Consider the following 13,951-nt stretch of genomic DNA (forward strand, 5'->3'; position numbering starts at 1 on the left):
ATCGTTACACTTCGATATATCCGTAAACGGAAAATCGCGGTTCTCGCATCACGCGTGATTAACAATTCGAATCGAATCCATCTCTCGAAGAGTTCTCGATAATCACATCGCACCGCGTTTATACGAATAGGCGGCAGCTCATTATGCGAACAACGAGTATACGTGCACAGTCCTCGCAATCGATGCGTATTCTCCGGATGTTTAGCGGTCACAAAGCGGAGTCGAAAGTTGGTAGCGATGCGGAGGGCAACCGCCGTGCTCGCCAAAGGCGATATAGGGTGCCGTTAAATTCCGAAGCTGAATTCTCTGAATGGAGTTGGCGGAAACCGTTGATGCTATAGAGGAAAACATTAGCGAATTACGGTTTCCCGTCGAAGCAATCATGCTAATGCATTGGGTCATCGCGGCTTTGTACGCGCGCTGTCCTCGCGCGCTGTACACATGTACGTATCGCGTTGGAATTAATAATTCACAGCCGATAAACGAACACGCGATTGTCTTCGCCGTTTCGCCGGGCCGCCGACATTTGTCCGCGCGTTCGACGACGGTGCGAACGCGGCGATCCGCGCGGATAACGCAACATCAACGCCCTGCAAAACGCCCGTGTCGGCTTCGGCTTTAAGAACGTTTCGAACGGGCGCTATGCAACCACGGGGGGGGAACGCGGCGAACAACTATCCTCTTTAAGTCGTCTAACCCACCGAGTGAGTCGACCGACCCCAACGGTAGACGGACGCGCGGTATGACAACGGGGCGGCGGAGCTTACGTCAGCGGATGATACCGACGTAACGAAAGAAAAGTTCAACGCTACGGGATCGGAGATACGGGGCGTCGTTACGCGGCGATGCAAATTCTTCTTCGCTACGACCACTCATCGGATTTATCTCGAGTCCCCCGTGGCCAGAGTCGAGCTCGTATCACGACGATCTCTGGCCCGCCAGGACTCTACAATTCCGATGCCGCGGTTTTCATTAATCGGCAATAATACGCACATTTCGCGGCGGTTACGGTTGTCCTCGTTTACCCCCGTTCGTTTCGACGATTTTCGCTACCGCTAATTCGCCGGAAAACAAAAAAAAAACTATACAGCTAATGCAGGAGCGTTTTATTCCGGCTATAACACGGGGAGGAAGAGCCGCTCGAATCGAGGGTGCGAAAAAAGCCCTCTTCGCGCCGCGGTAATGGTCCATAGAATTTTGGGACACGGAAACACACCTGACGCCGTTCCCACGGAAATACGTCAAGCGGATGCCCGGCTCGCGTATACTTCGACGGAAGGTATGGAACACGAAGCTCGAACTTGGAACGGTCGTACGAATCGACGTTATGTAGGACAGTGTGATTGCGGTACACTAGCTCGCATTAATTATTGGGAGTCACTCTGACCCGGCATCGGGTCTGTGGCAATCGATACGAACGCGATTGAGCAGATGTTGGAACTGATACGGCTGCTTCGACATTTTTTTGAAATCGATTATCGATCGCGTCCAGCGGGAATAACCGGAATTCGAAATCGCAACATTTCTTTTCGTTGCTATCGACGTTTGCCGGTAACCTACGCGCGCTATCGCGGCGTTCGCTTTCGCGCTCAAGAAGTACATAAAGGCTTTTATCGAAATTAAATCGATCGGCCGAACGGATCGGCGAGTCCGAAGCCATTAGACAAATGAAGCGGATATTGTTACCGCGCGGTTTGTCGACTGTCCGCTAGCAAAATACTTCAACTTTGTCGCCGGACGTTGGGAAATAATCATCGGAGCGATTACTTCGGTAGACAAACATTTTTACTTGTTGCTGTTTCGCGCTCGGTAAGAGTCGACGGTACGACGGATTCACGATCGCGATAACTGTGTCGCGGTTCATCTCGTTCGATGAAAAATATGGTCGCGCAAGTTTTGAATTTAACTTACACTCGCGTATCCCTCTATTTCATACGACACGGTGTGCCGGCGGCAACGTTCTTCGGCGAGAAAAATATTACGGGTACCTACTTCGCAGCTTCGGGTGACTTGTGTTATTGAATTTGTTTGAAACTTTTCAAATTCGAACTGCACGAGTCGCGGGACTCTATCCGACCTCGTGAGCTCTGAACTAAATCTAACGAAATGAAAGAAATGGGCCATTTCGTTCCGTATTCCAAGCCGGTTCAAACCACTGACCATGCGCCCTTATACACCTAACGTGGTCTAAGAAATCATGGGAAGTCCGAAACGCGCCGCAAGTTGTCATCTGCGTAGCGCGCACGAGTTCCGGATGCGATATATTTTCCTTGCGTCAAAAATCCAGTCTCGAAGGTGCGCAAGTTTTTTCGTCCCACAGTGACGTGTGATGTTAGAAGTTAATTTATCCGTTTTTTCCGGTGTCGCGATTCAGGTATACCTACGGTGAATTATCTCGCGCGTTCGCACCTGAAAACCGATCTAAATTAATTCGGTTACAATTGACGTTCCGCAAAATTCCAAAGGCGAATAATCAAACCACAGTGGGGGGGGGGGGGGGGTTACAGGCGACTTATTATCGCAGCTTCAATTACCCTAATTGCAGAAATTATTCTTTCCGATTTCACCGATCGACGCTGTTGCTTCGTTCTTTTTTTTTTTTCAACTATCGGAAAATTGATCCGCTACCCCCGCGTACTCGCACCTCACCCCGATGCGACCGCCCGGTTCGAGGATAAATTGATATCAACTTTCTCGACTCCAGTTTTAATTGTTTCAGCTAATGTTCCCGGGTTACCCCGACGAAACCCGCGGTCTGTGTTCCGCGGATGGATGAAAATTTCTCTCACCCTCGCATAGTTCGGGATTCGCGCGCGCGCTCGACCGACGACCGGAGAACGTCGCTCTATAATTTCTTGGAAATAGTTGAGAGTAACGGGCGATGTTTGAAAATCCAGCCGGGTGTTATTCGGAGCGGAGTCGACTCGCGCGCGAGTCCGACGCGTCCCTGCTATCGCGCTTCACGAAGAGGGATAAGTGTTGTCCGTCCGGCGGTCAACACTCCGCGTTTCCCCCTCGCATAGCATTTCTTTAACTTATCGGAGTTGAAGAAGTTGGAAGTCGCTGGTGTGCTTTATACAAACCAACTAAAAGCTAGATAAATGATAAGAATACAACCGGATATCGGAATAGCACTTGTGCACGGTAGCGGAACGAATAAACGTAATACGCGTGGCAGGTTGCCAGTCGTTGTCCTCGATAAGCGAAGAATTCAAATCCATCGTATACGTATATGTATAATATATCGTCGCATTATTCATCGCGAATCTTTTGCTACACTCTCCCGGATTTATCCCCAACTGATTGACGCGGCTTTAATACTTTGTTATGCTATGGAATGGCGTCACGTACGTCAATACAGCGAACAAACTAGATAACGATTCGTAGAAGAAATACGAGTAGTTTCGTCTTACGCGTCATTGCCGTTCGTGCTCTGCAACCGCTGCAAAGTAACAAACGAAAACAAAGAAAAAAAAAAAAACAAAACAAAACAAAAACAAGAGAGACAAAAAAAAATACCGAACGAGCTGGTGGTAAAGGAATTTTCTCCCGACCTAACCGTAAAGATTATCCGCTGCGCGATGTGCTCGCTAAATTATGCCGCAGTCACTTCGTAGTTTTCATTTCCAACGTCACTTCGAGCTCCGTGTAGTTTGGCTCCCGCAGCCCCGGGGATATCGGGGCAAACTTTCCCCTCGGTCGAAAGACTTTTTTTTTTTTTCTTGACAACCGGATTTCGGCCGATGGGTAAACGAAGGTCGAAGGTCTCACGGCAAATGTCCCCTCATCAAGGAAAAAGTAGCTCTCGGCCTGGCTCTCCGGCTACCGGAGCTATATAATTGAGCAATCCGGTGATCGAAGATCCTGACACTTGATCGCGCGATCCAAGGTGGGGTCGGGGTCCGCTCCGACCCCGTTTTTCGCGAGTCCGTATATAAAAATAATGTCCGTAAAAAAAGAGTCCCGAGGGACCCCGTCGAAGCTCATTCATTATTTATCCCTCGCTTTTCTTTTGATTTTCGGTGCTCGTTTTTTTTTTTTTTTGTTCGTTTTTTATATCTTATTTGCTCGTTTCGAGTCATGTTTGACTCTCGGCCACCTCTTAATGCCAGAGTGAATTTATACCGACCTCCCAATCTCCGCGCGGAGCTGGAGTTTTCGCTAACTTTCAATTCCCCCCCCCCGGAAAAGTAAATAGAAAAACCTTGAGCAAAAAAAAAAAAAACTCCAAATACCTTCCGCGTCAACAGCCCTCGAATTAATGCAAACGAATCCAAAGAAATTAGTAGCTCATCTCAAATTCAATCGCCAGCGGAGAGTTCCGCGTGAATTTTTCTAAAAAAAAAAAAGAAAAAAAAAAAAAAAATAGCGCGTTCGCTCAATTTTTCTATCGCATTGGAAAAAATGTTGTTGTTTTTTTTTCCCCCTCGTCGTTGTCCGAACGATCGGAGACTTTCAACGAGCTCAGGATTCGAATAATTCGGCGAATCGAGTCGACGGTATTTGATTTCGGAATTTCCTCCGATAATGGAAGCTCGACCGGAAGTCCTAGAGGATTCGGTCTGGCAGCCGGTCGAATCAACTGCGTAAAAATTTAATTGAAAGAGCTTCGGCTGTCAATGACTGTATTCATACCGGGGCTTTGGCACGGTTCAGAGAAGGGTAGGGGGGGGGGGGGGGGGGATCAGCAGGGCGCGGGTTCGGGTATTACGCGTGTACCGAAAGCTGACCAAAAACAGTAATCCATCAATAGATCTGGGGGTTCAGACGAGGGGGCTCCCATCGCTAATCACTGATTAGTCAATTAGCTCGTGCAATTTTGTCAACGATATCCCCCGGCCCGAATTCTCTCGTACACACGCGTCACACGGCCCTGTCAAATAACACCATCGTTACCATACTTTATAGCTGATGTTTCAATTATGTTTCGCGACGATACGTTGGGCGGACTTTTGGGGCATCGCCGAATATCGTTTCGCAATTGCGAATCGCCCAAACGAGTGCAAGCGTCCGTATCTACTCCATCGCATAATCTACAATTTCGTCACACGTATCCGTTCAGGGGTGCGTTTCACCCTAAAATTGCGTCCATGGAAATTCTGACTCATGAGTGAAAAGTTTCTTCTCTACTTTTTTTTGGTTTCACCGTGACTCGGTATAGTAGTGGGGTATCCGCGCTTTTCCCCCGAGCTTCGTTCATTATGATTCACGTTTCGAATTTTTTGTTTGCCACGGTTTGGCGTTTGATGTCTCGTTGATCGATCGATGATATTTGTTTTATTACGTTACCTACAAACCTCACGCACGCGTTTTTTCCGCGATCCGACAATGAGCCAGGCGAATATCCAACGACGGCTGGTTGACGGGTGAACAAACGTGTACATCACGAGATGAATTAGTAATTACCGCAAACGCGACTTCGCGGTCGACCAACGAAACGGTTTGGAATTTTTTCGTAAAATATTCGCGAACTGAACGAGTCGAGTCGAAAAGCTCTTCGAAATCTGCGGTATATACAACGAGAAATCACGGAATGCTTATACTTGGTTATAGCACCGTAAATCTTCGGTGCTTGAGCACGTGTGTCGTTGGTTTTCCCGGAAACTGTGAGGCTGAGTATCGCGACTGAACTTCCGACTCTGAAGATATTCAGCGTCCGAATAAGACTCAACCGACTAACGAGACTCGCGTGACTAACGTAACAATTTTTTTTTTTTTTTGGCTAACCGTGAAAAATATTAAAAATCTGATACACGAGGTTGGATTTTTGGGACCTCCTCGGGATCATCTCGAAGTCTTGAATTTCCGATAAGAAAAGTGAAAAAAATTCAACCTCGATGAACAACGATCAGTGTTGGGAAACTAATTTCTACTAGCTTATTAAATATCGCTCCTCTTAGATTGAAGAGTGAAACTTTGCAGATTGCTGAAGGTGTACGTTGTAGATCCAACAATATCGAACTTCCAACAAATCAAGTATACACTCAGAGTTTGTTTAAGACCGTTCGCAAGATGATGATCTCGTAGAAAAACGTAGCGTAGAGAATGTTGAAAACCAAAAGAAAAAAAACAAAAAAAACAAAAACAAAAAGTAGTACGCAGCCGTAGTTTGCAGCGGGGTATTCTCACCTCGATTTTCTTCCGGAGCACGAGCCCTTAATTGTTCTTCGCCGTTACAGCGGCGGGCGTAGTGACACAGTTCTCAGTTACTCCGTGTTTCGCTTGTTTGACTTTCCAACAAATCCGAACACTCGTCTCCGCTGCAGTTCGGTTCGGTGGTATAGGTAGGTAGGTAGGTAGGTACGTCAACTATTGCGGGTGGTTTAACGTTCATATTATATTGAGTTAGGCTAAGTAAATACAAAAGCGTGCACCGGATGATGCTACAGCACCACCACCGCCACGCTGGAATCTGGATGGATTCGCGTACGACAATAGCTCATTGTCGTCCCGCAACGGTAATTGTTATTATTACCGTTACGTATCATTCCGGGTGGTGTGTAACCACGTCTCGTAGCGTCTGGTGCTTCGTCCTCGCTCGCCTCGCTCGCCTCGCTCGCCCCGTGTGCGCGCGTGTTTGCGTAGGCAACGCGGGTATGGCGCGGTATTTTCGTAAACACGTGATATGCTGCTCAGCCGTGCAACAGTCGTATCAATCTACGAATCCCGGGTAGTCGCACATCGGCGATGTTTGTCGTCGGAAAACAAACGGGTGCCAGTTTCCTCTCGTCATCTCCGTTTCACCGTGGGCCGGGGTTCCCTCTGCACGCCGATCAATTTCCGTTTTCGTACAACGGAGTCGTAAACTCGAATCAATTAGCTCGGTCGATCAGCGATTAATTTATCGTGTCGTCGTGGAGCGCGAGGCCTCTTTTACCTCGGGCGAATGTCGAACGGCGGAGCACTTTATCGTGGCGAATTACGCGGGAGCTAGCCTTAGCGATTCATCTGTATTCAACGGTCACTCGAGAGCGTAAGTCGAGCCGTCATCCGGATATACACCATAGGCCAACGGCTGAGTAGGGAACGGTGTTCGGTGCACCGGATGCAAATGTAACCGTGATCCGCGGAGTTGCAGAAATGAAAGAAAAGAGGGGAGAAAAAAAAAGAGGAGAATAAAAAAAAAAAAACAACATAAATAATGCAGCGTATTTTCTTCAGCCGAGAGGAACGTGCGATGAAATAGTTCGGTGGAGAACGTTGCGCGGATCCACGCTCTCGCGGTATAATGGAGTGAAAATATACATTTTTCAAATCCTTCTGTTATTGAAACTGGTGAGCTTATAAAATTGAAAAAGCGCAATTCCGAGTGTACAACTTTGTCGAATTTCAATTGCGCTTTGTGCTTTTTTCAACGTAAAAAAAAAAAATATATATTTCCATCGCTTCTCCGCATCCCGTTATACCGGGATCATTATATTAGTTGGCGGTTGTTTGGATTTCATTTCGTAGGGGTGAAACGCCTCGCGAGATATATGTCCCTTCAACCGGTAGTCGTTCGTCACGCGAACGCCAGACTTCCGACGAGTGCGGGAAGAAAAATATTCACCCTATCGTCACGTTCGTTTGTTTCGTTTCCAACCGTCCAAAAAAATCCACCGGCATGGGTAATAATAATCGCATAGGTACACCCAACGTCTAGAGATTGTAGGGGCGTAAATTTCACTCGCCAAAAACTGAAAGCGATCTACTTTCCAGTTTACGGCCCACCTGAATATATTTCCCATTGTTACGGATTCTGTACGTCTATTTGAGCCTCCGTAATGATTTTATCTGAAAAAAAGAAGAGAAGAAAAACTGAATTCAACATTTTTTCACGCGGGTCTTTGATCTCTTTGCTTGTGTGACTATCCGTTGATGGCGGAGGTGCATCGCCTCCGTTATCTGTAAAATAAAGAAAAGAAAGAAAAGAAAAAAAAACGAAAACCATGTACTGTTCCTTCCAGATAGCCAACGAGGCGACGTCTTTGCGACGCGCCGCTTCAGGATCATGAAGAAGCCTTCGAAATAACGACGAACGGAGAACCGTAGGACCTGCAGCGCGTCCACGTCCGCGGTTTAACTTTCGTGAGGTATATTGGACGAATAAAATAAATATATATTTATACCTATTTGATAATTAATCCATCGGGGAGTCGAGAGCGGAGCCTAAGGGCAGAGACAACGCGGTGAGATGGAGGGGACGGGAATCCAGGTATCTGATAACGCTTATCTGCAGCCGCGATAGCCGTGCGGCGCCGCTTCAGTCGTGGACCTCAGGTGCTTGTAGCCAGATCGAATCGAGCTCGGAACTTTTTGACCCACGTCAAAGCGAATTCGAAGTTAATTTTTCAAAAGATCTCAGTGCGGGATTCGTGTGATCCGCGTTATCGGGAAAGGATATCGAAGCGAAGGGAGCCGAAGGGCGCAAAGAACCGCGGCGCGGCGAGTTTTTAATTTGCCATATTTCGTATCGACGAGCGCGAGTAACGGTGAGAACGCGTTGTAAACGACAAGGGCGAACTCCGACGTTGGAATTCTGGGTAAAAAACAGGAAGCTCGCATCAACCGACCCGGCAAGCTCAGTTAAATTATTCCGCAGCCAGTTTCGCACTCACTTAACCGAGCTGGGGCATCCACCGACGGAAACTGCATTACAGACGCAGTCGCACGGCTAAATGCGCCACTCGCAATCCGTCTGTAACTTGGAAAGACCGCCTTTGACACCTCACACTTGCCAACAGGCTTCACCAGCCTTTCTGCCGACTACTCCTCTTTAACCTGCCACAACGCTCTAAGAGCCCCGCAGGAACAAAGGAACTACACCGAAACTCGTCGGGGCCCCCTATCCCCGGTGTGCAGACCAAGTTTCTAATTAAACTTGAACTTTTAATTGACTTATTATAAAGCTGCACCTTCTTCACTAAGCGGAAGGCTTTTCTCCACCTACTTTAGCCAGACCTTTATACGGCGACCGGGTGCGTTTCTGTTGTTGCCGGTGGTTCTTACCCCGGTGTTGTTACCGCTTGAAAAACGGCTGCGGTCTAGTGCGTTCGCGAGACTCTTTTCGGGTCTGAAGAGATCGGTCTGGTCCGTCGATACGATCCGCGGGGAGAAGGAAATCCGCGTGTATCGCTCCGCAAGGGAAATCGGTCGACCGGAAATCCGATATCTGATCAATCGACGTAGGTGATTTCTGGTAGCTTCTGGTTACTTGGGTCGTCCGTCGGTAATCGAAAGTACAACGAATCTAGACAGTTGGAACAATTGACTAGTCATTCTTATAACGAGTGTTTAGTGAGCTTTATAATTGCCAAATATAGTAACATATATATATATACTGACCAAATATATTAGTGAATTAAACCAAAGTGAACCAAAGAAAAAGAAAGAAGTTAACGTGTGTGAAAACTTGATCTGTTACGTACGTCGACATACATACACATAGATAAAATCGCGAGTTGAACCGTGCGCTGTAAATTTTGATATATTCTTAAGAAAGAAAAAAAAAAAAAAAAAAAACCAAAAACACCAAAACCAAAGATACGAAGGCCGGGACATCTCGTCCTAGCAGTTATCAAGTGTGTCCAACTGCGTTTGGGGGTTCAGACCTTCAAACCACAGGCAGAACGCTGTCTTCCGCAACGTTAGCCAGCGTACAGCTGGGCGGACACCGGGTCTTCGTCGCTAGGAGGGCCCCCATGAAAATGCTCCATTCGTTGAACGCCCTGGCGGGTAAGATCTCGCCAGGTTCACCGATCGACAGCAACGCCAACAAGGTTCACATGCACAACAACAACGTTGTACATCCTCATCCCTACTCCAAGCAACCGCCGCCGCAGCCGAGCAACGGTGACCAAAAGGAAAACACGTAAGTTCCATCTCTGACTAACTTCGATTCTTCGACGTGATTGTTGTGTGTCCTCCCGAAAAGAAAAGAAATCCCCCGATTTGAGCAGCGTGTGTTTTTTCCCATCACCCTCCGCACGGTATTTTGCGGGAAAAAATCGGAACGACTCGTGACAGTGTACGATGTAATTTGGAGCGACTTCGGTCGAAGCTCGAGCGAATAATGAAAACCTTCGGGTTCGCAAATGATACGAGAAGGGAACGTAAGAGTGGCAAATTAGTGGGCCAAGAATGAAGGGAAGGAAAATAATTGTGAGGTCGTTATTTTTCTTTTTTTTCTTCTCTTTCTTCTCGCTAAATTCTGATGTCTCATTGTAAATTGTACCAACATAAATACCGTGTTCATTTCAAGTAAGAGGGAGGCTTCGGCAACGCTGGATTGCGTATCGGGCTCTCCAGCTCTTCATTATTCCGTTACGCCACATAAACATAATACCCTGGGACCCACGGTGGAACCCCTCGAATAACTTGCTAAACTTCTTGGATACCATGACTAAGGGCTTTTTAAACCTGAAACGTTCGCTTCTGGATATTCTTAGTTTTCCCACTTATAACAGATATATATATATATGTATGTATATACATTTTTGTCGTTATTTCCATCAAGTTGATGAAACTCGAGAACGTAACTGATTATTTTTTCATCATTTTGTTTTTGTTTTTTTTCTTTTTTTTATTCTCTTTCACTTTTCTTTGACCTTACTTTCGAAGGAGAAATTTCACCGAGACGAAACGGAATTCGAAATCGTCAAAGAGGGAAAGATGGGTGTACAAGCTCACATACTTGAGCAAGCTTTTGCTTTCCTCATCACGAACGCAATTACCCTACTCATTTTCATTCTCGTAATTACTCACCTCTTGTGCTCGAGGAATAATTAGAGCGATCCGAGGATCGGCGTTGGCCTACGATCGTTATTATAACACATCTGGTATGCATCACACACTGCTATCTCTATTCAACTTTGATAAGGGCGTTTTTGCCCCGATGTTCAGAATTTTAACGTCGTTTATCGCCTCGTTTTGTTACGCTGCGGTTAACCTCCTTTTTTTTTTTTTTTTTGATATTCGGTTCGAGACTTTTTCAACTTCTTCGTGTTCACAACTTCGGGGTGAGCTTCTCGGACGTTGTTACGAATTGCGCAATAGTTAACCAGTGCGAAATATAAAGAAACACGTAACTACTGTAATATTTTACTTGGGTAACAGAAATTTTTACCGATTCTTTGAATGGGGGAAATTATCTCGTAACATTATGCGCCACATTTTGATCGAGAATATGAAATAGTTTGATAAACGAATTCAGGTACGAACGTAACGTGGATGATTATCTTCTTCAGTAACACGACCCCTGATTAATGTCATTTACTGGTACGTTCCGAAACTCGTTTCATGTCAGTTTTGATTTTCTGTTGATCAACGCCCATATTTTTCAGTCGACTGCAAATTCGTTGCATCGTTGGTGTACCGTTGCCGCGACAATCGTATCGGTGCACTCCGATGTAATTGAAATTTTTATGAATTAATTTCGACGGAACGTAATACGTTTCTGCAATCCGCACGGTAAACTACACGAGATATTTAAAATTAACGAACGCGTACCACGGTGTAGCTGATTTCGGATAAAATATCGCTACACCTTTCAGCGGATCATAAAAAATTTCCACACGCTGCAAACGTTTTTCATTTTTTCTCTCTCTCTCTCTCTCTACTCGCATCCAACGACGATGCGACGATTAGTCGAAAAAATTATACCCCTCTATCGGATTCCCCGACAACGTTTAGCCACCCTTAAAAATCTCCTCCGGGTTTAATTCGTCGTTCTCACCTCAGACCAATCTAATACACGTTGTATAACTCACGGCCGTTACCTTAATTTTATTAGACTCGCTCGCGGCGTTATCGCGCACCAGCGCACCAGATGCCTTATCTCTCCTACTATATGTATACAATGATACCCACCAATTTTTTTTTATTTTCCCTCCAGCTCCGCTATCTTTTATTTGTCACGGCTAATACGTAACTCTCCATCTGGCGCTCTCTTAGCAAGTGTTGTAAAACAGTTTCCGTGCTTCTTTTAACCGAAACTCTGCCGCGGCACCTGTAATGCCACCGTTTCGCCGACGACGAATATCATCGCGATCTCCGTGAAAATTAATCAAGCTCACGTGGGACGGATCGGGCGGAACAAAAAAAATTTTTACAGCTCCTCGTCCGTTCGTCCGTCGGATGGTCGGTATAAATTTCGCCGGACGATCGCTTCGACACCCACGGATGCGAATTCCCGCGAGGAGATTCCCGCGCAGCGAACCACAACGAGCCTCCACGGCCGTCCTATACAGTCCGAAGTCACGGCGACGAATACGACGAACGGACGAAGGGGTCGCCAAAGATTTACAACCACCCTTGACGGGCGAGAAAGAGGCGGCCGAGATACGGATCATAGTTTTGTCAAGGTTATATATCATCGCCCGATATGTAGATGTGGGGGTAGCGTAAAGGGCACGCGGGCGGAAAAAAGCCCGGCAAAAAAGCTCCGTAGTGATGGGAACTACGTAAATCCGCACGCTTCGTACGTCTACACTTCGTCCGATCCTAGAATGTTCTTGGGACATTTTAACCGATGGCTGCTCGTAGAATGCAATGACGCGTTCGCGGAAATCGAAATTCGTTTAACTCCGAATAATCTGTCCGAAGGTTAACGAAGGTCGTGTTTCTTGGCAACAAATGAGGATTCCTCGCACTATTCGAAACAAGATCACGGGTTCGATCGGTCTGTTTCGTGTCAAAGAGAAACTTATCGCTCCGATTCGTTGATGCGTTCGCTTTCGATTCTCGTTTGAAAATCCGTCCGTTCTTTTTTCACTCTTCGATTATTATTACTGACGCGTACGTGGCCGGTTAACCCAGCTGTGCGGGGTAAGGTTAGTGGACGTTTTCCTTCGTGTAGGTGAGATACACACGAGGGTGTGTAGATTTGAACAACTACGGGTGTGAAGCACACGTGTGTACGATATAATATATACCAACACTACACAGACCCCTCCGAGAACGGGCAATAAGTCAGATCGCGGTACCGCGATCGCGTGACTTATTGAATATATTCCTCCTCGCATTCCGACGTGAGCGAACATGACTGCTAACTAGAGTTATCGAGTTTTGCCGCAATTCCTCAGCTCGGATCGCGGTTGATATTCGCCGTATCGGGCGTCGCCGTCGATTATTTTTTTCACCGAGTAGTTTCACCCCAGCGCTTGTTAAATTTCGTAAGTACACGTGTCCGAGTCCCGCGTCTAAACGAAGGGCGGAATCGGAGGCGGGGTGGAAAAGCGATCAGAGAATGCGAAGATTCAATTTATTATTTTTTACATCGCCGCCGAAGATCAAAGAATATTTAAACCGCTCCCCTCGGCGTGTTTCGCCCCCATTCTCCCATCCCTCGCCGGTTATTCCTCCTCTCGAATTCATGAACAAATTTTTTCCTCTTTCTTCACCCTCCAATCACTGCTGGGGGATCTCTCTAATCGTCGGAAACTTAAGTTTGCATTTGAAGGAAAAGTTGTGTAAAAATTCACCGAAAAACTTGCGATACAATTCTTTGATTCCATCCGATGGGTCCCTAGAGTTTTACAGCTGTCTAAGTGATAGGTTGGAAGCTCGCCAGGACCGAGAATTGAATAAAAGTTCTTCGCACCAACAGCCGCAGTAACGTCCTCTGCAGCGCGGTGCGGACTCCGTCAGACACTTGAGCTCACGAGTTTTTTTTTTTCTTCTTTTTTTTTTTTCCTTTTCTCTTCCAGATAAGATAACGGGTCGAGTGTTTCTTTTTTCTTCATCCAAACGGAGAACATCAGAACCGCAAGAAATCGTTACGTTCTTTCTTTTTATTATTTGATATTCTTATCATTTTTTTTGATATTTTTTTTTCATTTTGTTTAACTTGTTTCTTTTCCGCGTTCCCATTTGGTTTTTTTCTGTTTTTTTCAAAAGTCTTCGTTTTTGTTTCAACGAACGCCGTATAATAATGTGTCCCGAATACTCCGGGGGATTATCGGGATGATGGAAG

At 46.3% G+C, this 13,951-nt stretch overlaps 1 protein-coding gene across 18 annotated transcripts in view; it reads left to right on the forward strand.

Moving 5' to 3' along the window:
- Positions 1 to 13,951, forward strand: part of LOC105692034 (CUGBP Elav-like family member 2) — a 274,308-nt gene that overhangs the window by 24,630 nt on the left and 235,727 nt on the right. For 17 of the 18 annotated variants that reach the window (XM_048650635.1, XM_048650637.1, XM_048650633.1 and 14 more), the window contains exon 2: positions 7,947 to 9,850. In XM_048650635.1, the coding sequence (XP_048506592.1) occupies positions 9,681 to 9,850 (170 nt within the window). In that variant the 5' untranslated portion in view covers positions 7,947 to 9,680. The remainder of the gene's footprint in view (positions 1 to 7,946; positions 9,851 to 13,951) is intronic. The other variant, XM_048650631.1, reaches the window with a different exon arrangement.

This window comes from Athalia rosae, chromosome 2 (genome assembly GCF_917208135.1).
Source record: "Athalia rosae chromosome 2, iyAthRosa1.1, whole genome shotgun sequence".
NCBI lineage: Eukaryota > Metazoa > Arthropoda > Insecta > Hymenoptera > Athaliidae > Athalia > Athalia rosae.